Genomic DNA, 24512 nt, shown 5'->3' with positions numbered 1-24512 from the left:
CTCCCCCGAAACCCCCCCCCCCCCCCCCGCCTCTTCATAAAGCCTGGAATGTGCTTCAAAGTATGCACACTATCTTCCACCATGAATAAAACATCTGTCATTCATCTGCCTGTACAATATGTGCTTGTTTTAACAGAGCATAACAGCTCCGAGAGGGATGGGAGCGCAGGGCCGCGTAAGATAAACCACAACCAGGCGTCCAGGAGTCAGTCGGTCGGACTCTCTCTCTCTCTCTCTCTCTCTCTCTCTCTCTCTCCCTCTCTCTCCCCCTCTCCCACTCTCTCTCTCTCTCTCTCTCTCTCTCTCCCTCTCTCTCCCCCTCTCCCACTCTCTCCCTCTCTCCCTCTCTCTCTCTCTCTCCCCCTCTCTCCTCCTCTCTCTCTCTGTCTCTCTCTGTCTCTCTCCCCCCCTTCTCTCTCTCTCTCTCTCTCTCTCTCTCTCTCCCCCCCTTTCTCTCTCTCCCCCTCCCTCTCCCTCTCTCCCTCTCTCCCTCTCCCTCCCTCCCTGACCAAACTCCATCACAGTTCTGCAGATGTGACAGCGCAAATGATGCTTATTAACGCGGGGCCCCAACCCTGGTTCGTTCGGGGTCCGTTCCCTCACCTCCGGGGGTCGGTCAGGCTCCCATGTCGGCCAACACATCGGAGGTTGCTCTCCGCCCTCGTTTACCCTTCCACACCCCAGCGCCACCACAGCTCCCGTCGGGGCGGCGGAGTGACGTCGGCTGGAGCCCGTTCCCGGACCCCTGCACTGACCCCTCCACCTCGGGAAGGGCCTTTAACTCCTTCTACCCGTCCCTGGCGTGGGCCGATTTTCCTCTGAGCCGACTCTGTTTCACTTTCCGAGCCTCTCCTTTTATATATTTTTTGATTATTTAAAAGATAGGAGTAATGCCGCTTTCGGGCGTTTATTGTTGTCCAGGTCATTGTCGACGGCTGCGGTGAACAGCGGCAGGGACTTGTGTGCGTTGCTTGGGATGAAAGCGTCTCGGATGCAAATGTGTGGGAATGCGCTGACGGAACGTCGCAGATGAATCTCCCCAAACGTGTCCAAATCTGAATAAAAGTAGAGAAGAGGAAGGAAGATCCTGTGTGCGCTTGATTTGTCCACTTGAGGGGGCGAAAAAGAGTAAAATGTGGAAGGGCCGGTGCTGCGGTGCCAGTGAGTACATGGAGTACTGGCCCCCTTCAAGTACTGATTATATGCTAAATTACTACACGTGAACGTACAGCCAGTGTCCATGTTGCTCGCATGCAGTCCACCGGTACAGTTTAGAGGGAGATATTCTCACATGGGTTGTTGCTAGAAAGGGGCGGTGCCTTCGGTCAGGGGTTGCCAAACTGGGGTCTGTGTCGGATTTGCAGGGGCCCCCAATAATAATCATCAGTAGTCGTTTTTATTTATTTTTTTGCTCGTCATTTAATTTTTTTTTTTTTAGCATTGAATTTTTTCCTCCAGATATATGACCTCACCCACACTGGTGAAGTTCATTTTCCATTTGTTGTGAGATTTGAGGTTTAAGATAAAAGTTCAGGGGTTCAGCCAGAGTTTGGGAAGTGGGAGGGAGCGGGGGGGGGGGCTTAAAAAAAGGTGTGAAATATTAAAGCAACGGCTCCCTCTAGCGGCGATAAAGGGAAGCGCGCCGTCGCTGCGGTTCTCCGTCCGACCAGCGGGCGGCGCTGTCAACCCGCGGCCTGGGTTCGACCCCCTTCGACCGCTTCACCGCTTCCGGGGCGCAGGGATCACAAAGGAGAGACACAAACAGCCGCTCGGGAGCCGCGGCGGACGAGCGGCGATAGAGAATGGGCAAGAAGCATAAAAAGCACAAGTCGGAAAAACACGGCTACGAAGGTAAACTGTTTGCGGGCCGCCCCGTGTTCTCGCTCGGGCCCCGGTTTGTAACGTCTTGTCCGGTCGTTCCGCGCTTGCTTAGCGCGGCTAGCTCATGTAGCCCCGTCCTCCTCCAGAGTTCAGAGGCAGCGCCAGGGGCTTGAGACATGGCTCTTACCCCCTGCCCCGCAAATGTTTTATATTCATCCCCGCCCCCCGCCCCCCTTGTCCTGTTTATTTAATCTGACTCGCATTTAAAGCTATAAAACCACCAAGTGGTGCATGTAGCTTTATCTAAAACAGAAGATGTGTGGTGAAGTCACTGATTCTAGTAAACCTTGACGTTGAAACACCTTTTCGACCACATGACTCGCTGTTACTTGAGGGCTTTGTTGTTAATCCCGTGGAATCAACATTTCAGTACTTACTGTACAGGTCTGTGTGGTACCAGTTGGGGGTAGTGGGGCACTGGGCATATCGCAGTGACAGTGCCTATAATAGTGTAATAGATGACAACTGTGTACAGACAGTAGATCCTTTTTCACAGTAGACATTTTGACATGCCATGGAAGGGGGAACGCAGCCTGTTTGGGTGCTCCTCTGTATCACCTCAGTGAGAAGGACACCACTGAAAGGTGTTAACTTCAGCTGTGTTCAACCATCAATAAGCCCATGTCGGTAGGCTGCTGGCAGCGGGTCTGGGATACCAGAACTCACTGTTGAGCCTGCTGAAGGTGTAGTGGGTGGCTCGCTTGATAACCTCAGATAAATACTCTTGGCGCTCATAGTGGTTGGAGCTGCTGTATGGAGTGTGATGGCTGTGCCTGAGGTTCTCTTCTTAAGTGTAGGGACCAGTGTGTGCAGTTGTTTGGCTAGAATGGACTTCCGTGTGTAGCCCCCTAGTGGGCCCCTTTCACAGCAGACATGTTTATGTCTGCTGTGAAAGCTAATACCATTAATTTTGGTTTCTGTTTAATACTGTGTCCCAGCATGGACAAGTCCTGCACAGTTGACTTCATGTTGGTGTAGCCTCACTCCTAAACTCAAATATTCCTGCTACGCAATATCAATTGGATCCCATTCAGGATGTGAAATGGATAAGACTGTGGAATAGTTGTGGTCTCTGGTGAGCACAGGTTCCCAGTTCCTAATTAATAACATTGGTTTCACCAGTGTTTACCCTTCCTTGGCGTGTCAACATTGTACCCGGGAAAAGGTTCTGTTATCAGCACAAGTGGTTTGACATTAGATCCATTTATTTTTTCGTATATTATAGCTTTGTCACCCGCGACAATGGATATTTCGTCAGTTGGACGGTGTTTACTATCTAACGTCAGTGAGTTTGCTTTGCTACGTCTATTGACTGTTCTTTGCCCTGCCGTCGCCAGAGTATGGAGAAAGGCCACTGAAGTTGGTGTTAAAAGTTGCTGGAAATGAAGTGACTGCGGGAAGCTCCAGCCTGGACAAATCGTATGACGAACATTCCAACGATTACGACAAGCATAGGGACAAGAAGAAGAAAAAGAAAAAGGATAAAGAGAAGACTTTTGGGTCACCTGATGATGACAAGGGAAAGAAAAAGGTAAAGTGACATTGTTTTACTCTCAAAATCTCATGATGTCGGTCTAAACAAGATGGTATCAGAGCATCCCTACTTGTACAGCTTCCATTGGAAATCTCATGGGATATTTGATGTATTTCTTGCGTTGTGCTAGATGACAAAGAAAAGGAAAGGACAGGATGCGGAGTGGGACGAGCGGGAACAGAACAGAACTCCCATCCGCTCGGAGTTGGACCGACTGGAAGGTAACTTTGTGCCTGAGCGAGAACGCTTTGTGACATTTACTATTGAAAAGTCACCGGCTCCGCTGTGATCTTAACGATGGTGTTTCTTTTCCCTTCATTAGAAAAGGGACAGACGCCTCTCCAGGAAGCGCTGAACCAGCTCATCAGACAGCTCCAGAGGTGTGACATTTACTGCAAACTGGGACGATTACTTTTTCCAGCTGTTCTACATTCAGGACGGCCCTGAGTTGTTTTGTTTGGTAACTGGTGTAAAAGCTGTGGTATTGTTCTGTGTTTTAAATGTGTGTCCCCCTGTGCGTTTCATTTAGGAAAGACCCCAGTGCTTTCTTCTCCTTCCCAGTGACTGACCTCATTGCGCCTGGCTATTGTGCAGTTATTAAGTGGCCGATGGATTTCAGCACAATAAAGGAGAAAGTAAAGAAAGAGTTCTACCAGTCCCTGGAGGAGCTGAAGGTAAGGGTTTGGTGCTGTTTGCTAGAGCAGCAACAGCAGTTGTGCCATTTTTATGTGAAATTTATTTACAGTTAAAGGATGCTTGAATACTGTTTAATTGGCGGGGGGAGGAACCTTCGAGCCTAAACAAAAGATAGGTTGTGACCATTTTGGTGGCACATGCAACCAAAAATCTGAAATTTAGCAGGTATAAAAATATATTTTTAACATACACCAACTGGGTGTGCAGACATTTGCCTTTGAACAAATACAAACAGACTACTAACTGTAGATTCCTTTCAGAGTATAGAGCGGGATTTTATGTAATTAACTATTTAAGGGTGTAAAGATTCACCGATATGAATCGGAAACCGGCTTTAGCATTAAAGATGCAAGTACATCGATATGCGGACCCTGCATTTAGTATCAATCTAAATGTGCCATCAACCGGTCGATGGCCCCATTCCATAGTTACGAATCGTTTGACTGAAGCTTTGCTGCTCATTCTACTTCAGTATAAACTAAGCTGCTGGGGAGGACTCACTGATCTAACGTTACAAGTCATGTTACTTTCAGAATTCTGATTATTTGTTTTGTTTGAAGACATGGGGAACTGCACAGCTGAGCAGGAATTGCTCCCTTTCCATTTATGCAATCCACTTTCCTGATCCCAGGCGGAGCGGGACAGTCTCTTAGCTGGGTTTAAAAATGTTTGTTTCACACCATATACATAAGCATATTCCCTCTATCTATTCCATTTTATTTCATTTTATTTTTACTGTATTTTATTTTATTCTATATATTTTTATTTTATTCTATAAGTATTCGACTTACTGTATTACGTTTTAGGAGTCAGTTAGTTGGGCTATTAGAAATTTTTCCTAGGACATATTGTGTGTTATCACCGGGTGCGTTACATTACATTTCACTGCATATGTGTATGAAAGTATGTATATGTATGTGACAAATAAAAATCTTGAATCAGTAGATACTAACAAAAATAAATAGATCTAAAATAATTGATCCTGACCTAAAAAAATGTGGGTGCACCTAAATGATGTGCTTGTACACCAGTGCCACCAATGTAAAAAGTTAGTCTGCAGCCCTGTTTGACTAAAATGAGAAGCTTGCAATAGAACCATGTGTCTTATTGATTTGCTTGTTTTGAATTTTATGATTTGTTTTGAATTTATAATGTCACATTTTATTTCCCAGTCTGATTTTGGAAAGTGCGAAACAATTATACCCTGGAAAGCCTTGTGAGCTTCTAGTTTTCAAATAAGGAGATTTAAGTATCACAGTGATAAAGCGTTTAGTGAGTTTGTCCTATGAAAAATTATAAATGATGAAACAACATTTTAAGGCCTTGGTTGAAAAAAATGGGGAACCAATCCTTTAATTCTATTCAATGTGATAAAAAATTAAATGTATGTGTACATAGCTACTGTAAGCTTGTGTGGAAAAACTATGAGCTCAATTTTTTTTTCTTACCCTCCATAAATGTAAATGACCAGTTTAAAAGCCGTGGTGTGTTCTAAGCCAGTGTCTAACATTGTCACCCATTATGCTTGAATGGAACACAGTGTGAGCAATTGATCTGAAATGGGATTGGTTTTGTCACGCTGGCAGGGGAAATTCAACATCTTGCGTGTGTTCCGTTGCTGTGCAGGTGGATTTCAGGCTCATGTGTGAGAACGCCATGACTTATAACAAACCTGAGACCATCTACCATAAAGCTGCCAGGAAGCTGCTGCACTCTGGGATGAAGATACTGAGCCCGGTACGAAACCTACGTCCCATTAAAACCAGATTATCCTGCTGTTGCTCCACTTAATCAGCAGGGGGAAGCCATTAGCTGCAAATGGATTCCACATCCTCATTATGAAAGAGCCAAGTTTTTGCTTGTCAGTCAAACCATTGTACTCTTTTCACTTTTGCACTCTTTTGCACTTAGACTTGTCATGAAGTTTTCTTGTCTTGTTTGGTTGACATTTTCCCAGTTATCAGAAGCTGGTGGATAACTCTATTGGACTCATTGCCTTCATGGTTTTTTTTTTATCTCACCTGTATCTGTATTATCATTTTTTTTCTACATATGTCCACTCGGGTACAATCAACATTCTCTTTCCTGCAGGAGAGGCTGGAGAGCCTGAGGCAGAGCATAGAGTTCATGTCTGGTCTGGACGCGTCAGCCAGCAGGCCGGCGAAGACCGAGGAGGAGGGCGGCTCCGGCCTGGACCAGACCAGAGAGGGGCCCGTGATGACGGACATCAGTGAGAGCTCCCAGTCGCCCAGCACGCCCAGGTCCTCCCCTTGCTTTGACTCGCGCGCTGCGCTTATCGCTGTTTCGTGCGGGTGTAGAGTTTAGACGTCCTGCCTGCGCTGCTTCTCTCGAACCGGATGATAAGACTTGAGCGTAGATTCTGATCCCTCTTTAGGTGGAGCCTGTTTTTATGTTTCAAACGGGATTAGGTCAGCGCTCCCTTGTAAGTGCTCAAATTGTTTTGTGTAGGCCTGACACAATTTAAAATGGCAATGACACAATTTAAAATTTGACACAATAAAAGAATTTGAAGCACTCTCTAGCCGATTAGAAGTGAACCTTCATCCAGGTCTCGGCAACTGAATAGGAGACTGGATTTCTAACAGTAGCACTAACTTTATTTGTGCTGCTGCTTAAAGATGATATTTCTAAAAGTCATACATGCTCTTTTGTGATTGTGAATGATTGGGTAGTGTTTGGGTTAATAGGCTATTGGACAGTATTTTGCTGCTTATTTCTCAGAGCAGGAAGTCGTCCCCCCACCCCCCTTCCTCTCGTCCACTGTCAAAAGCGGCTGCCACGGTAACAGGTTTTTAAAAATTAAAGCAGCCCCAGCAAAAAAAAACAAAACATGACCTAGCTAGCGATCAATTTCAAATCTGCAGAAAATGGGCCTTGTATGAATTCATATGTCCTTGTGAATCTGTTCTTTTCGCCCAAGTGCCTGGAATGCATCAGAGCAAGCTAGGTCTTGTGTTCTTTCAGCGCTGTACATCTCTGACGCAAGTCCAATGGCCTCTCGGCGTGCTCTCGCTTCAGATGTTGTCACCCCAAAGGTGTGGCATTATCTGACTGACAGAACATTTTAGCTAATGATTACTGAATGATTAAACAATATGCTGCCAAAAAAGTAGAATGTTTTTAATCGTTGATTAATCATCAGTTTAAATGTTCATACAAATCAAGGGCTTAATTCAATGTCAAAGGTACTTGAGCGGATCCACTCACAAGGAATGTCATCTTAAAATGTCATTCATTAAATCATGGGTGTTGGCACATAGAAATTATAACAGCAAACTGCTGGGGATCTTTGTGATTTCCGCCTGAACAGCCTTCATTAGCCTTATACCTTTAATGTACTAATGTCCGTGTTTTAATAAAGGCATTTCAACATGTTACTCCTTGTATCACCTTGGATCTACATAAGTATATTTGACACTGATATCCCCTTTTTCCAAAGAGCATTTTTTCTTCCTTTTTATCATACCCGAGAAGGGCTCAGTTTCTACTTTTCTATATCTAGGTTCCTAATTCTGTTTATTGACTTCAATTAAAATTGCTGAGGGAATGAGTGGCTTGTGAGTGATAATTGACAAGTTTGTTCATTAATTTTTGCATATTTTGCATTTGAAACAAAAGAAGCCGGTTGGACTCTCCCTCTGTTTGCTACTGCAAACAGTTTGTTTTCCTGGGCAGTTGTAATGGACAAGGCTTTTGTTTTCTTTTTTTCCCTACCTGACATTTCTGCATTGTGTCGTAAAACTCCAGACAGGACAAGGACTCTAAAGAAGAGGCGCTGAAGGCTGAGAAAGAACTGGAGGAGATCCGCAAGGTCATCAAGGAGTCTGGAGGAAAGCTGTCCAGCCGGCTGCTTCAGTGTGAGGTGAGCGTCACAGGGCCACACCTGGCTCCTTTTAAGAAGTCTCAAGATGTATTAAATTCAGTTTTATAAGTGCTAGGCATTTCAAGTCATTACAAATAGCCTTGAATTTGAGGGTCTTCATTTCATCATAAGCATTATATATATATATATATATATATATATATATATATATATATATATATATATATATATATATATATATATATATATATATATATTTTTTTTTTTTTTTTTTTTTTGTCAAAATTTGTCAAAATGTGTCAGGTTGTTCTCTATTAGTCAACCTTTTTGTTATAAAACTAGAAAACCACTGAATATACTTACCTGTAGAGGGAAATCTAAGAGAATCCTTGTGCTTGACTTTTGTAGCGCTAGAAAGAAATTAATTGAGGAATTAAAATTAATGAAATTAAAAATTAATTGAGTTATTACAGTACAATGGAGCAATCACGGTCGCCGAAGAACTATCTACTACCTGGCTGAAGCTATTCTCTCAATATAAATAATACAAATACCAGGGTTTTGCCTTAATGCCAGGTGAAAAGGGCGTCCCTGTTTAGTTTCTTGGTGCATCTAAGTTTGTAATGTCAATGGAGATAGATATGTGGTGGAACATTGGATTTAGCCTACTCCCCATTCAAAGATACAGGAGTCTATGTGTGGCGAATGTCCTGTCCATTACCAAGCTGGCAGTAGGGTGAACAGTTCTCTCTCAAAGTGACTTGCTTAACTACTTCAAGGGGCCGCATTTTGGCGATACGGTCTAAACCAAACACAGACAGCGCTGCTAGAAAGCTGCTTTTAGCCCGGGATCATGCGCCGCCTCAGCGTCTTTAGATGCAGGGCACTTAAACAGCGTGCTTGTTCATTCATCAGAATGTCAATTTCACACATATGTTCTGTTCCTTTTGGTTAAACTACTGAATAAAATGTTATTAGATAAACAGTGTATCGATTGTATGACGGGCTTGTGTATTTAAATCCAGTTGTTTGCGTTGCACGACACCGTGCTGGCGTTTAAGTGCCCGGGCCCTTTCATGGCGTTGACTTGCGATCCAGTCTTCTGTATCTGTGTCCAACTTCCCCTTTTGTGTGTGTCCTCATATTCCTCCTTGAGAAAGCGACTTCATCTAGATTACTAGGTCACTTCTCATAACCGCGCACGTTATTTCTGTCGTCCTCGACCGTCGTCCTGTAGCGTCTCAACCGTATTTGTGTTTGCGTAGCTGGAGTTTGCGAGGCGGAGGGCCGATGGCTCCACCACGCTGGCCATTCTCAACCCGGCTGATCCAGTGGCAGGAGGTAGGTGCATGTCCGCGGGGAGTCTGGCTCGATGATATCATGCCTCAGAGATGGCAGGTGGCTCGAGGATTAACAGTGGTTTTCATTGTGCAGACGTGGGCTACTGTCCTGTGAAGCTGGGTATGATGTCCAACAGACTGCAGAGCGGCGTCAACAGCTTGCAAGGCTTCAGGGAGGACAAGAGGAACCGGATCACTCCAGGTAGGATTCCACACAATCCAGCTTGAGCCCATCTTCTTGAGACTTTGAAACCTGCCTTGGAATTTTGGAAACACCCAATTCCAGACAGGGATAGTTGGGGAATTTGTGCTATGTCTAGGAATATAATGGAATGGAGTTTTGATGATGGAATTTCTCTCCTGCATTTTGTTATCAATACAAATCAATACTTTTTTTATACACTTGTATACATATTAATATCTGTCTGAAGGCTAATTGTCCATGTCAGTTACACAGACAATTGATGAGGTGACATATCACGAGCAATTTCAGAATTGGGTCATAAACTATGGAAAGTCAGGGAAGTTCGCGTTAAGGCGTTAAAATGAGATATTCATTTGCCATTACATCCCCATAATGAACCTAGCATGCAAATGAAATGCATATTAAAAAACTGTGGAGCACAAGCTCCACCTGAATGCCTAAGTAATGAGAAATGTACCACTCTGCTGCAGCTTCTCACTGTGCTTAAGTGCAAGTCCAATGGGGGAAATGTGAAATGTGGTAGTTACTTCAAGCATGTTTAGAAAATACAGTGACATATGACTTTAAGATTTTTCCCCATTAAGCTGCACAAGCAAATGATGGGAACCAACACTGTAATAAGACCTTGGTTGAAAAATGGCGAACCTTTCCTTTATGCAACTGCCATTGTGGCAGCTTGCTCATATTTTTCCACCACTTGTTGGTGTTGAATCAAATAGTACCCTACCGTCAGAATTTGTAGATATTGGTTTTGATCATTTCAATATTTGCAGCGCTTAACAAAAGTTCACTTCATTAAAAAACAAACAAATAAAAAAAACTCCCCAGACGCAATTTTTTTAAAACAAGGTGAAATCTGCCAATGGTTGTTTCCGTCTATGCCAAAAAACAATGCACATCCTGTAGCATTTTAAGACATATTAATGGCCAATCTGACGTCTGTATTTTTATGGGAGGAAATTTTTTTTTAACAATTGGCCACAACAGTGTTAAAGAGACTGAAGAGGGAAATGTTCTTTTCTTCTGTTGCGTTCCCCATATTGTTTTACACAACGAACTGTAAGTATGACTTCAACCCTCTTATTAGCGTTGTTAAGTGTGCAGAGGTGACGGCCTCCCTGCCTCTCGCCCAAATCTCTGTAGTGTCCTACATGAACTATGGGCCGTTCACCTCCTACGCACCCACCTACGACTCCAGCTTCGCCAATATCAGCAAGGAGGACTCAGACCTTATCTACTGCTTCTACGGCGAGGAGGCGAGCCTCCAGGGCTCTGAGAGGTGTGTTTGGAATGCCTTGCACAGGAAAGAAGTACTTGACAGTAGAGCCTTGTAGTGTTTTATTCGTATTTATTTTGTTACTTTTTCGGTATGTATCTTGCTCTGTTTTTATCCACAGGAATAAATTCCTTGCCTTAAAAGATGTACAGGCATACATACTGTAGCATTTGGCAAGTTATGCAAGGCATGTATGGTCAGGTGCAGTGGTTGCAGCGGGTCCCCAGCAAAAAATGATAAATGGTCAAACTTCTATTATGTAATTTCAAGACGTTGGCACCAATAGAGAATGTACAATAATGACCGTTTTGATCATAGTCTCAGTATTATCCTGCCAGCTATAGACAGATTTGGAATATATTGCATCTAATAATGAAGATCTTCTCAGATTGCAGCCCCAGAGACATAATCTTATCAAATGGGGTCCAGGGCCGAATTTGTATCGAATTGAGGGCCCTTTTATAATAATAATAAAATAATAATAATAATAATCAAAAAGTTGAGACTCGCTCTTTTAGTGCTCGTATTTCTGAGTTATAGGTCTTGGGTGATAATATGGAATTTATCGCTCCACGCCCTGGGCTGAGTGGTTCCTTTGTGTATATGCGTTGTACCATGAGGACAGGGTTGTATTTAAATCAACTTCTGCTGCTGTAAAACACGAGTGAACATTTGTCTGTGTTTCCATGTGTGTGATTGGCAGCATTTCCGATTTTCTGGCCAAAACTGACGAGTACACGTACAAACTAGCCGACAATCTTCTGGACGCCATGACCAACGGGCAGCATTCCAGAACCCTGAAGGACGCCAACACAGTGAGTTCTTTGTTGACAAGAGTTTCATATGGCGCACCTGAGAAAAGTAATGCAACTGTGTTGGAGATGTAGTGGAGTGAAAGAAGAGTCTCAAAAACAGAATATACTTCAGTAAGCACAGATACCAATGTGGGCAATGTACGTGAGTACAGTAATGAAGTACTTGTTGTACTTTCCTCCACTGCTGGGGACTTAACCAATGACGCCTTACATGGTCATATAAGCAATTATGACAACACCTTTGCTAAAAATAGCAGACTACATTAAAAAGGTATGGAACAGTTGAAGATTCCCGTTTTAAATCTCTATTTAAAGCAATTATTGACACAATCTCTGCCGTCTCTGTGTGCCAGGCCGACCAGCCAGCAAAAACACAAGTGATCAAGGATGACGCGGAGGTGAGACCCGGCAAATCCACGTAGTTAATAAATCCTTGTTTAGTTGGTCGCGTATGAGAACGTGAATTCATCCCTCCGACTCAAGTTGATCGGCCGCTGGATCCAGTGAACTGGGTGCGCTTGGAGTTCTAGCTGATGTTGTCGACGGCTCAGTTTGCTGACATGGATAACAACAGCATGTTTGTCTGCAAAACACCAGAGAATGTCCAGTGTTGGATACAGTAAGACTATTGATCCCGGGGGGGGGGGGGGAATCCAGGCCTTGCAATCAAAAAGCAAAGTGTAACTGTCTCTAATCAAGGAGCGTGCAAGTGAGTCTTTGCATCGTGAATAGGGTGCCTAATATTTTGAATACAAGAGAGTTTATGTATAGTTTGTTTAATAATCACAGCAATTTCGTAACTTTTCTATCAATAGCATCGTGCTCAAGAGCAGACATAGCTTTGCCATTTTACCACCCAGGCCTTATTAAAATGTTGGTTCCCATCTTTTATAACTTCATAGTGCAACCTCACTGAACGCTTCGCTATTAACAAAATGACAGGGTTGAAAAATCCTTTAAGACCGTGATCCCAGGAGGTTCACAACAGCTCTACAGATGGAAGAAGCCACAACCAAAATGAGACAAGGTGTCTCACACGACGCAAACACCTCGTCTACCGATGCATCCACTCACTGCACGTGGCTCTGATCCCACCGTTGTTTGCTTGAAGTCTTCACCCAAGCGCAAGGCTTCAAGCAAGAATCGCGTCGGAAACCTGCACTTACGGGCCGCCTCGAGGTTCACTGCACCCACGTAACAGGAGCTGATCTTTTTGGGCTGCAAGCGATGTGCATGTGGAAAAACGTTTCCCTTTCAAACCCCCCCCCCCAACCCCCAGTGGAAATATAGATTTACCTCCCCCCTTTTCCCCCTTCCCGTGGTCTGGGGCATCTGAGTCGTTTCCTGGAAGCTGGAAGGCCTCTCTGCTCCGGCACACAGCAGCCCTCTGTCTCTGCCGCTTGCTGTGGTTGGACCGTCTCCAGCCAGCTCTCGTTCCCCGCCCGGGTGTCGCAGCCTTTGATTGCGCTTGATTTTATTGGAGCGAGAACGCAGCGTGTCTTAACAGATGCTTCCCAAAGACCCGGCTCATCCCTCGGACAGTCAGCTGTCCCTAATGGAACCCTTTTTTTTTTTTTTTTTTTTTTTTTTTAAACAGGCCCAGCCTCATTTTCTCTTTTCAATTCTTTCTCGTTTCTCAGTCAGTCGGACCAGGGGTGACCGCTGGCAGGGAGCTGAACTCCCCGAGTCCCGTGACGAGCGTGGATCTGGGCCTGCTGAGCGACGACGAGCTCTCCCAGGGTAAAGATCTCAACACCGCTGAGTATCGCTGGGAACACTTGGACTGGTTGGGGTCGGGCGACATAGCAATGTGATATCACCACTGAGTTATAAAACCAGATTTCGTCTGGGTTTTTAGATATCATAATGTTATAAAATGGTGTCTTAACGAAGGCTGCATTAAAGTAAAGTAATGCAACTTCATAGACTTTTCTAATCAAGGCCTATCCCTGGTCATAAAAGCCACATTGTCCTTGCGTCTAAATATGTGAGGAAAGCACCATTAGTCATCCCAAAATATTGTCACATTATCGATATCCAGGTAAGAGTCAATTATTTTTGGGCAATATTGTACAGCCCTGTTACCTAACCACAGAACCAAAACACAATCACACACACGTGCACAACTTTGTATAAAACTTGGTCCCTGGTGTTTATAAGCCTTGAATCAGCGTTCGTAGAACAGTCAGTTTATATTAACAATGCAAAATACTTCAATTCTTCTGCTGTCCTTTTCCTCTGATCTCTTGTGGAAAGGGTCTTTGATTCAGCGTCTCATCATTTATCCTGTCCGACCGTTCTAATTAACCAGCAACAAAGAGTTAACTTTTCATTTTTTTTTCCCCGGCAGCGTCAGTTTAACGTAAACTAAAAAGTTAAGGGGATCCATCTGTGTGATTCTACAAGAATGGAGCGATTGTGTTCAATACATGCATCTAAGGACAGGAGGACATGATTAAAGTGTGTGTGTGTGTGTGTGTGTTGCAGAGGCTCAGCACTTCCAGCAGAAGTTGGACCAGACTACAAAGCTCCTCCGAGAGCTGCAGGAAGCACAGAAAGAGCGCCTGAGCGCCAAGCAGCCGCCCAATATGATCTGTCTCCTGGCCCCCAGCACCAAGGAGCTGCAGCTGGGTAAGACTTCCCCGATGCATGGGCCCTTTGTCCCCTCCCCCCAGCGGACTCCCGGCCAGCTGCAGTTCGCCGTCAACACTTTCTGTGTACCTCCATAACATATCTGATTGAGATTCTAGGGTTAAAGGTAAGCCGGTGTTTTTTTTTTGGGGGAGTCAACCTGACTGGTTTGACCAGTATTGAAAGAATAGCTTCAGCCAACCGCCACGCCATCGGGCAACCGTGACCATGTTCTTCGGTGAAAATACCGGAATTCCTTTATTAACAGACTAGTTGGTAGGCGGTCTCAATGCAAATCAATAAGTCAGCATATTTTTATTTGAGCTGTATTTAAAAAAACAAAACAACAAACACGTATAAACAAGCATAAACTGCATTTATCCACATAAAAATAATCAGTAATTGGGAAATATCAACTCAGATCAAAGACACCGCTACAGCTGTTATATCAAAACATCAGACGGAACAAGCCTCCGAAACGATCACCCAACGCAACTGATGTTCAAGACGCGGTCGTGCCTGGGAGAGAAACGGGGCGACTCAGTGATTATGCAAAACTGAAACATCTACACCGTCCTCCCCCTCCACCCCCCGCCCCCACAGCCGAGATGGTGACGGAGAACCTGGCCACGCTGACCAGCCAGGTTGCCCCGTGCGACGTCAGCAGCGTCTACGGCATCAGGAGGGCCATGGGCATCTCTCTGCCCGCAGAGCTTCCCCAGCCGCTCATAGACCTCACCACAGGTAACGGCACAGAGAGAAAACTCCCTGGACGCATTTAACGCAACATTTTCAGATACAATTAGGTGACCATGGGATTTCTTGTCTTCCCCCCCCCCCCCCTTTGCATTGATCATTTATTAATTGAGTATAATCCTGTGATCGTCCACAATTGTAGGATTACAACTTGCATGCCTGTAGAAAAATGACCGCGTCCTCATAGCCAACTGTAGTAGTATGTATGCAAGTCCTTCTTACTCTCGCTCAGGCATGTGCAGCATTCTAAATGGCGTTCTCACCTTTCAGTGCAAGAAATGGCCGAGCCCATGGAGACTGTGTCCGGGGGCCAAGAGAGGGTGCAGGTCTTCGCTTTATAACAACACTTCGCCACGCGGACCGTTTAATATCTCACATTTTGTATGAATGGTGCTTGTGACATTTGTATGCATTTCAGTAAATAAACTTCTTTTTCTATTTATCTCCTATACTGTGCCAATGCATTTCTGTAAATAGACGAGCAGAAACTTATGAAAACATTTATTATATTCTGCAGCTGTACAAAATTGAACCTCACATTTGTTCACGCCGAGGCCAACGCGTAAGAACGGACAAGATGGCGGTCGAAAGATAAGGCAAGTTTTCAGAGGCACAGAGCGATGCAGCCCAGCGCTGGTGGACCGCCAGACACCGAGTCAGACACATTCACAGCAGACTGGCAGTAGGAGTGACATCGAAGAGCTTGTGCAGACAGGCAGCTCAGGGCTTTTCTAGGCGGAATAAAATAGACAACTAAACAGATAACGTAATGCGGCACAACTCAGCATCCTGAAGTACTTCAGCAAGTGATATTTCATACATTTACGCGGGTGGAAATGCAAAATTTGCCGATCGTCGGTCGACGCGTGATTCTGAACGAGTCATAATGTTCCCCTCGAGTCATTTAAAGTGAGCCGTTGAAAAGGTTTTCATCATATGGTTAATTGTTTTTGCTGCAAGTAAAGGAAGCAAAAAAGAACAAATTTCCTAAGAACACTTCAAAAGCGATGTTTCTTTTGATTACTTTCCGTTTGCAAAGAACCATTGGGGAGGATACTCCGAGGCGTCAAACATGTTGTCCATTACATAGTAACAGAGCAGTGTCCACATTTTACAGCACAAAAAAAAAAAAAAATACACACACACACGGAAAGGGTCCAAAAAAATATGATCCTATAAGGATCCTACCTAAATGTGATTATTTAGACTGTTTTTTTTGATTTTCATTTGTTTTGCCAAGACGTCGGTTCCGACGCGCGCTCACGCCGTTGGATGTGCGTCTCTCACACTCACCGCCTCGGGGTCAGGACACAAGAAAAGTAGAGCGGGGTAACCGATTTTTGGACGTAAATGTGTGAATAGACAAAGATGGTATGTGTATGTACATCCCTCCAGTGTTTCACTCAGTCCCCGCCTGCCAAGTCCTAATGACTCCGGCGCCAGCTCATCCAGGTCCCTCAACCAAGCCCAGACATTTTAAGCGGCGACGCCGCTCAAAAGACGGTGCTGACGTGCGCTGTCATCAGCAAGGTGCCTGTAAACTTACGATTTGTGTGCACGGGTCTGTATGAACGTCTGTTTTGAGTCTCGGGTGGGGTGGGCCGGGGTGGGGTGGGGTGGGGTAGTGGGGGCCGGGCCTCGCTCAGCTCAGACCCATGCTCTGGTGCTTGCTCATGTCCGTGCACACAAAGAAGGTTTTCAGCTCCCCTTTCCCTTTGACGTTGATGAGGCCTCGGCACTCGCAGGAGTAGCCCAGCTTCCGCAGCACGTCGGATGTTTCCTCCGTCACCTGGAGCAAAACAAGGTTTAAAAAAAATAAATAAATAAAGATTGCGATGTGGTTTCTCTTTTGGAGGCTCCAACTTTTGCCCCACTGGACTGCATTTAAGCACAGTCATTACTAAGCCTTTAGCCAGATTGTTTATATACAGTAGATAACACTTCATTAACTCCAGGGGGAAATCCAAATGATGGGAACTAACATTAACATAAAATATTTATTATTAGTTTTAGTTATATAGTATTTGTTTTATTAATATTTAATTCAAATTTATGGTTTATTTTTATAATTTTGAATGATCAAATTAGTGAAATAACAAATAGGAATATTCTTCTGGAGAGCAAATTAAATTATTTTTATTTATAAACTTATTGTGATTAATAAAATCCCAAATTTCATAGCATTTCTTTTACAGTATTATTATTAGATGTTCACACCACTCTTTCGTTTATACAGGTATCCATCCCTGCCCACAAGAAAGCAAAACACAAGATGGGACCTTATCTGGGTGTTTTAACACTGGTCTATGGGACCTGCTCTCACTCAGCTCAGTCCGATTTTCAGAGAAATTAAGATGAAAATCTGCCTCTGTAGAATACATGAGTTCTGAATGTCCCTCAGACCCAGGTTTACACACAGACTATAAGGGCAACCGCAAGCACCAGCCGCATGCGCCAACCGGAGGCGGTGAACTGGCAACCCATCCGATCGCCAGGCAACCAATCTACCCGGGTAGCATCGAAGCCTCGGGCCGCACGTCAGGGGGTAAAAGAAAGAAAAACCTACCTGGATCTTCCCGAGCTCCCCGGTGCTCTCCATCCTGCTGGCCACGTTCACCGTGTTGCCCCAGATGTCGTACTGAGGCTTCCGCGCCCCAATGACCCCCGCGATCACAGGCCCGTGGTTGATACCTGTCCGGTGGGAAAGACGTTCGAACACTGAACCAGGTGACGGAGCTTCAATGTAAACGGTTATTGAGAAACGCTTTACACGGGCGTAATCCCACATTGTGCACAGAGGCGGCTGTTTTGAAAACGAGTCGCATGCCCGTTGAAATAGGAACGCATTTCTTGCCTCCCCGTTCGAGCAGAATCAATTATCAGTAGCGGAGACAATGATTCTATACCCAGTGGACTATTGCGCCGGTACATCTTTACACGCTGAATCAGCGTCTTTGAAAAAAACCGCTTCGGGTAGCTCATTTTTACAAAAAGGATTCACCGGCGGTGAAGAAAAAAGACGCACTTGAGCCTCCCAGACACGGCGCGGCCGCCGAGCGTGTCGCAGTGGCGGCTTTCCAGTCAAAAGACGGCCTTCAAAGCAGTGGCTTCCTGGGAGCTTCACTTCCTTGTCATCCCGTGTTTTGACACGGCTACGTCCGAGCATAGAGAGGCTGGAGGCTCGCTGCAAACTACATGTGAACCCTTCCGTGTTTACAGACCAGACGCTATTACGTCTGTTTTTTATCTCCGAGGAATTGTAAATATTTTCCCTCGGACCTGAACCCTCTGCTGAGAACACGCTGTCTGGGAAAAGGACATCTCTGTCGTCGGACCGGCGCCGAAACGCACAACATCTTGCGCGGACTCCATGGGTGCAGGCTGTAAGTCTGTGTGCGGAGGTTGCCGCTCCTGGAGAAACAGGCTCCCGGAGCTGGGGGAGACGGCTTCGAGGCGTTTCTTAGGGAGGACCACGGACGGGCCAGAACAATGGAATGAACCAGGGTAACGGCAAGAGACGACGGAGACGAGCACACCTACCACGCTCAAACCGCTCGGTGCCATTTGCATTCAATTATCGAGCGCCTCGGCTGCTACGGGGAAATGCTCTGTGCGAGTGTTTCCTTTCCCAAGTTGCCCGTGCGACATCTTCGGCTCGTGAATGGAGATCATTGAGTATGATCTGGAAATACTTTTAAGTATATTTTTAAATGGAGAAATATGTGACCAACAGTGTAAGAAACCCATGGTCAATGTGTATGTGTGTGGAGACAGTTCTAGGAAGTGGATCAGAAATAAACTGTAATTAGCACATGGGTTTATTTTATTTTGTGCATCTTGGGTGTCAGGATAGTCAAATCCAAGACTCCATTGAAATAAGAAAATAATTCGCTGAGGAATACTGATACCCATTTTTCCCCACTGCACCAAAAACCCGGTAACACCCGCTATCATCCGGCATTTGTCACCAGTAGGAAAGGAAAAACCCGGGTTTTAGTCCCGGGTCAAATGACACTACAATAGACGCAGGTTTTAATTGGCTCCACCTCCGATCGGCTCTGATGTGAACAGGACACCGGGTCGATCTGCTAATTGTGGCCCCTTTACCTGCGCGATGTGAAGGGTGTTAACATTCTGGGCGCCGGTGCATAAACAGGCAGGAATGTCCGTGTATCATTCCATCATTTCATATCTTTAGAATCCAAAACCAGAAGTAATTGACTTTTTCCCACATGGGGGACCTTGAAATGTTCTAAGTGTGGGGATCACACCGTGGGGACCACAGCGGGGAACCCCCACGCTCCCCGCTGGTCCCCGCTCCCCGCCGCCAAAGGGTGGGTGCACCGATACTCCACGCTGCTTCTTCTGTAGTGTTGGGTCTTTCATGAACGATCCCATTCTTTTGAACGGCTCAAAATATATTTTTTCAAGTTTTACAGTCTTATGTCATTGTTTCAGTTGCTGTCTCCTCTACCGTCTCATTCCCAATCACACTGGAACATGACACGCGTTTGACGACGAGTTTGTGATAGAACGTGTAGAACGTGACGCACCAGAAGAAAAACTGCATTTCTCCTGGCAGTGGGAAAGATGTCAACCGCCTACTTTGAGCAGGTCAGCCCTCTCAATTTGGTGTGAAAACAGCATTATTCGTACCCATTTTTATTTATTTATTTATAACTTGCGTTCAAAGTCAAATCTCTCATCACCCGTTTATTTTCCCAATTCGTCCCCTCCCCCCAACACTTCTCTACCTTCCATCATTATTTTGTACGGGCTCTTTGACCCCTTTGTTCCCAAGGAAACCTCATGCAGTGACGGGTTGCCACGCGGCCTCGGCGGCTGTTCCTGGTCTAAGGAGACGGGCGGTGTATTTTAGTAGATGCAGCGTAGCAGATGCTACGTCCAGCTCCACCACTCACCCACGCGAAGGCGGAAGCTGTTGAAGGAATGACGGTTGATGCCGTCCAGCTTCCCGACGAGGGCCATGGCGAACTCCACCATGTTCCCTATCTGGGCCTGCTGACGCTCCCGGTCCTGGAAATATTAGGGATAGAAAAAAAACAAAACAAAAAAAAAAACATGAGGATGTACAGTTTGTGCCGAAATGACCGACATGGTCGTTTTTAGGAAGAGAACTACAGCACAGTAAGAGTGACAAGACTTCTTGTCTCCCGCAGTATTTGTCCATTGACCCCGTCAGTTCCAGACCCCAGACAAATAACACTTGAATATTTTTCTTCACTGTTAATTCGTCTGCAGATCTTGTACATTTATTCATTTTTATTTGCTGCACGATGGTGACCACTGCATTTTCTGGGATGTTTCTGTTCATATATTTAAAAAAAAGATATATATATGAACATTGACATGCATTGACAGGGTGTGATAAATGTGAGGCGAGGGTGAACGCTGGCAATTAGATTAGATTCAAATAATTGACATCGCACAGAGAACAGAAGAGTAGTGAGGCAACGATATGCGTTTCTCTGCATTCTACCATCCTCGTAACTGACGTGCTGAGGAGCAGTGGGCTGCCATGTAGCGGCGCCCGATGGGAATATCCGGGGAATCAGCAGATCTACCTGGTTGTTCTCCTGGCTGGGGGCCCCGCTGAGCCCGGCGGCCGCCATGTAGGTGCTGCCGATGGTCTTGATCTTCTCCACGCCGCTGAACTTGGGCTTGGACAGCAGCTGAAAAGACAAACGGGTCCGAGTTGAGTCAGGTTTGGGGGGGGGGGGGGGATTAGTGAGTTCCCTCTGCGCACGGACCTCGTCGAAGTCGGCGATGATCTCGTTGAGGAGCCGCAGGCATTCCAGACCCTCCTTGTTGATGTCGCATTCGGTGTAAAACTCCTTGAAATCCGGCACCGAGGCGAACATCACGCACACGCAGTCATAAGACTTGTAGTAGAGGTCCTGTTCGCCGAGGGGGCAGAGAAGGCAAAATGAGTCCCCGTTGCTGTACCTGTGTCACGGGAGTCAAGCCACCCTATTTACACAGAACGTTAGAAGAGCTGGGAAATTGTTTTGGAATGTTTTTTTGTTTTTTTTGTTCTTTTAAACAGCTCAGTACATTTTGTGATACTTTCACGTGTTTCGCTCTTCGGGAACGAAAGAACTCTGCGACGCGGGGTTTACAGCCGCGCCGACGCACGTCACGCGCAGGAACTTGCTTTTTTTTGGGGGGGGCCAACGCCAAAGCACGGCGACGCTCTCATCCTGACCCGTATGAAATTTCTAATATTTTTATGAAAACAGTAAATTGCTCTACAGCTCCTTTCGCCTCGGATGATTAAGTCGCTGTATACACACACACACACACACACACACACACACACACACACACACACACACACACACACACACACACACACACACACACACACACACACACACACACACACACACACACACACACACACACACACGACGGATGTTTGCAGTTGTTAACAACAGAATCCTGGACAATAGGGCCAGTGTCAAAGCTCGGAGCCAAACTGGCCACAACTTGAATTCAGCCCAATGGAGAAAAAGACTGATAAAGACAATAAAGTCCACAACCCAAGAAATTCGGGAAATCTGAGGCAGTTTAAAGCTGAGCCGGCGGTAAAGCAGGAGCAGGTTCCTGGTTTGAGACCCCGACGGACGGGCGGAGGAGCCCCCACCTCGTTCTTCTTGTTCTCCCCGACAAACAGCGCGGCCACGTGCGCCGGCAGAACGTTCTCCAGCAGCAGCCGGTTCAGGTTCTCTCGGGTCTCGATCTCGTCCTGCTCCGTGTGGTTCTTGTTCTTCAGATGAAAGTCCTGACGGAAGCACGACTCGTTCTGGAGCAGACGGAGGAGGAGGAGGACAAAGAGTAAGAGGATGAAGAGGAGGAGGAGGAGCCATGATGAGATACAGGAGGAGGAAGAGGAGGAGGAAGAGGACCCATGATGAGATACAAAGGGAGGAAAAGAAAGAGGAGGAAGAGGAGGACAAAGAGGAAGAGGATGAAGAGGAGGAGGAGGAGCCATGATGAGATACAAAGGGAGGAAGAGGAGCCCTGATGAGATACAGGAGGATGAAGAGAAAGAGGAGGAGGAAGAAGAGCCCTGATGAGATACAGGAGGAGGAAGAGGAGGAGGAAGAGGAGCCCTGATGAGATACAGGAGGAGGAAAAGTAAGAGGAGGAAGAGGAGGACAAAGAGGAAGAGGATGAAGAGGAGGAGGAGGAGCCATGATGAGATACAGGAGGAGGAAGAGGAGCCATGATGAGATACAAAGGGAGGAAAAGGAAGAGGAGGAAGAGGAGGACAAAGAGGAAGAAGATGAAGAGGAGGAGGAGGAGCCATGATGAGATACAAGAGGAGGAAGAGGAGGAGGAAGAGGAGCCATGATGAGATACAAAGGGAGGAAAAGAAAGAGGAGGAAGAGGAGGACAAAGAGGAAGAGGAAGAGGATGAAGAGGAGGAGGAGGAGCCATGATGAGATACAGGAGGGGGAAGCGGAGCCATGATGAGATACAAAGGGAGGAAAAGAAAGAGAAGGAAGAGGAGGACAAAGAGGAAGAGGATGAAGAGGAGCCATGATGAGATACAGGAGGAGGAAGAGTTTGAGGATGAGGAAGTAGAGGAGGAGGAGGAGGAAGAGGAAGAGGATAAAGAGGAGGAGGAGCGCTGATGAGATACAGGAGGAAGGAGGAGGAGGAGGAAGAGGACAAAGAGGAGGAGGAGGAGCCATGATGAGATACAGGAGGAGGAAGAGGATGAAGATGAGAAAGAGGAGGAGGAGGAGGAGGAGGAGGAAAACCCTTTTTTTGGGGGGGTCCCCACAATGGCCTCATTTCGTGGCTGATGAAAGTGAATATGTTGAAAGCATTCCACCACGTCAGGGCGGCCTCAGACCTGCCTTGCTCGAGGACACCTCCCGCTCCCCGCTCCACCCGTAAAGCGCGTCAACGCGACAGAGGCGGAGCGCGGCGCCTCGGTCCTCACCTGCTGCGAGATGATGAGCATGGTGACCAGGAACAGGGTGATGTAGATGCAGCTCATCACCTGCGGGTGCTTGACCAAACCCAGCACCTTCAGGGTGGAGCCCTCCTCCATGCTGCGGACGGAATAAGACGGCAGACGTTCACAACCTCCCCGCCCGCGGCAACTCAAAAAGAAAAGCTGGAGTCCCGGCCGCCTGCCTATTTAAAGTGTGTTGTGATGACGGTTGAGTTTCAGGTGGTGGTTGCAGGATGAAACCATGAGATGAATCCCCGCAACAAAACCCAAACAGATAGTTTTCTGATTGTATACAATTATATCCACATACTTCCTGGGACTAATCTTACACACGGCTTTGAGGGAAATAATTGATGTGTGTATTGCACGCTGTCGCGCCTCCACCCAGATCACAACTTGGATTGCTCTTTTGTTTTTTTATTTTTTGCATGCTGGTTCGGGTCCAGAGTCGACCAAATCCTGGAAAGTCTGACTTTTCAGGATCTTTGCCAGATATGGCTGCACCGGTGACGCCCATGTCCCACCTGCTGCAGTTCCAGCCGGTGATCTGGGCGTAGAGGACGTCCCCGTAGAACATGAACAGCTCCTGCCGGGAGCTGAGGATGATGATGTAGTAGGTTGTGGAGGCCAGGGCGAGGAAGAGCACCTTGAGCTCGAAGCTCACCCTCAGGAACACTCCACAGGCGATCAGAGACAGGATGCAGCAGTAAACCGAGTACTGGGCGGAGAGGAGGCAGAACGTCCGAGTCACTACTCTGCTCGGATTCACAACTTTTGAACTTTTTGCTAATTTATTTTTACAAATACAAGATTAAAACAGTTTTTTTTTATTCAGGATTTAAACAGTTTTTTATGTTATTAATATATTTTATTATATATATTTTTTTTATTTATTTTTTCAATCCTGGGAGAGACGCCCTTTAGCAGCCAGGTAAAGACACAGACATAGAAGTATAAAAGCAAAGAATTACAGATGATACACTCTCACAGACTTGGTGCTGCAACGATAATACATATTTTTGCCCAGGTTACTTTATTTTTCCATATTGTTCATTATTTTATATTATCCATGTATAATTTATTATTATTAATTATTATTATTTTCTCATATTATTTATATTTAATATTATATGATTTATATAAATTCCATTTGCAAAATGAATTAATAAATAATGGCAAATTACAGAATCAGGAACCCGACTTCAGGAAGGTTTCTCGCTTGTTTTCATTTTCCAAAAACCCCCAAAATAAAGATGTTTTAAAAAAAAAAAAAAAAAAAAAAAAAAAAATCCGAAAATGTGGGCTGACTGGTAAGCGGGATAAAAGTCCTTTAACTTGGAGCACAGAGATGACTCGCGGGTGGTGTTGATCTATTTCGGGGACGGATGGAGTGTGTGTGTGTGTGTGTGTGTGTGTGCTGCGCCGCCGTCCACTGAGGACATTCCAGGATGTTTAAAATAGAAACATCACTCACCGGCAGGTAGAAGAGGTCTCGATGGGGTTCCTCTTCACGGGAGTCGTTGGTGCGCAGCGACTCGGGGCCG

The 24512-nt window shown here is 45.8% G+C and overlaps 2 protein-coding genes across 4 annotated transcripts in view; one reads left to right on the top strand and one right to left on the bottom strand.

Moving 5' to 3' along the window:
• Positions 1–1717: 1717 nt before the first annotated feature.
• Positions 1718–16533, top strand: brd7 (bromodomain containing 7). Of its 2 annotated transcripts, XM_079997477.1 has the most exons (17): positions 1718–1851; positions 3219–3412; positions 3546–3636; positions 3738–3795; positions 3945–4089; positions 5738–5848; positions 6203–6372; positions 7880–7994; positions 9221–9296; positions 9390–9497; positions 10644–10779; positions 11480–11591; positions 11945–11989; positions 13232–13331; positions 14079–14222; positions 14826–14966; positions 15249–16532. In XM_079997477.1, the coding sequence occupies exons 1-17, from the start codon at positions 1803–1805 to the stop codon at positions 15317–15319; spliced, it is 1866 nt and encodes a 621-aa protein (XP_079853603.1). In that variant the 5' UTR covers positions 1718–1802; the 3' UTR covers positions 15320–16532. The 2 variants fall into 2 exon arrangements, with proteins under 2 accessions (XP_079853603.1, XP_079853604.1); XM_079997478.1 differs by lacking the exon at positions 11945–11989 and having other exon boundaries at positions 15249–16533.
• The window catches only part of adcy7 (adenylate cyclase 7), a 68308-nt gene continuing 59260 nt past the window's right edge, over positions 15465–24512 (bottom strand). For both annotated transcript variants that reach the window (XM_079997475.1, XM_079997476.1), the window contains exons 19-27: positions 24443–24512; positions 23493–23686; positions 22954–23065; positions 21646–21804; positions 20750–20896; positions 20564–20671; positions 19901–20015; positions 17545–17669; positions 15465–16767 (exon numbers count right to left, since the gene is read on the bottom strand). The exon at positions 24443–24512 is cut by the window's right edge and continues 38 nt beyond it. In XM_079997475.1, the coding sequence (XP_079853601.1) occupies positions 16621–16767; positions 17545–17669; positions 19901–20015; positions 20564–20671; positions 20750–20896; positions 21646–21804; positions 22954–23065; positions 23493–23686; positions 24443–24512 (1177 nt within the window). In that variant the 3' untranslated portion in view covers positions 15465–16620. The remainder of the gene's footprint in view (positions 16768–17544; positions 17670–19900; positions 20016–20563; positions 20672–20749; positions 20897–21645; positions 21805–22953; positions 23066–23492; positions 23687–24442) is intronic.

Source organism: Zeus faber (genome assembly GCF_960531495.2).
Source record: "Zeus faber genome assembly, chromosome: 3".
In the NCBI taxonomy this organism is placed as follows: domain Eukaryota; kingdom Metazoa; phylum Chordata; class Actinopteri; order Zeiformes; family Zeidae; genus Zeus; species Zeus faber.
This window is presented reverse-complemented; position numbering and strand designations above follow the sequence as displayed.

Bases quoted from the DNA above. Each gene is read 5' to 3' on its own strand.
- brd7 (XM_079997477.1), top strand. From the start codon at position 1,803: ATGGGCAAGAAGCATAAAAAGCACAAGTCGGAAAAACACGGCTACGAA. The intron at 5,849-6,202 runs GTACGAAACCTA...TCTTTCCTGCAG, and splicing joins GGATGAAGATACTGAGCCCG to GAGAGGCTGGAGAGCCTGAG. The intron at 9,498-10,643 runs GTAGGATTCCAC...AAATCTCTGTAG, and splicing joins GAGGAACCGGATCACTCCAG to TGTCCTACATGAACTATGGG.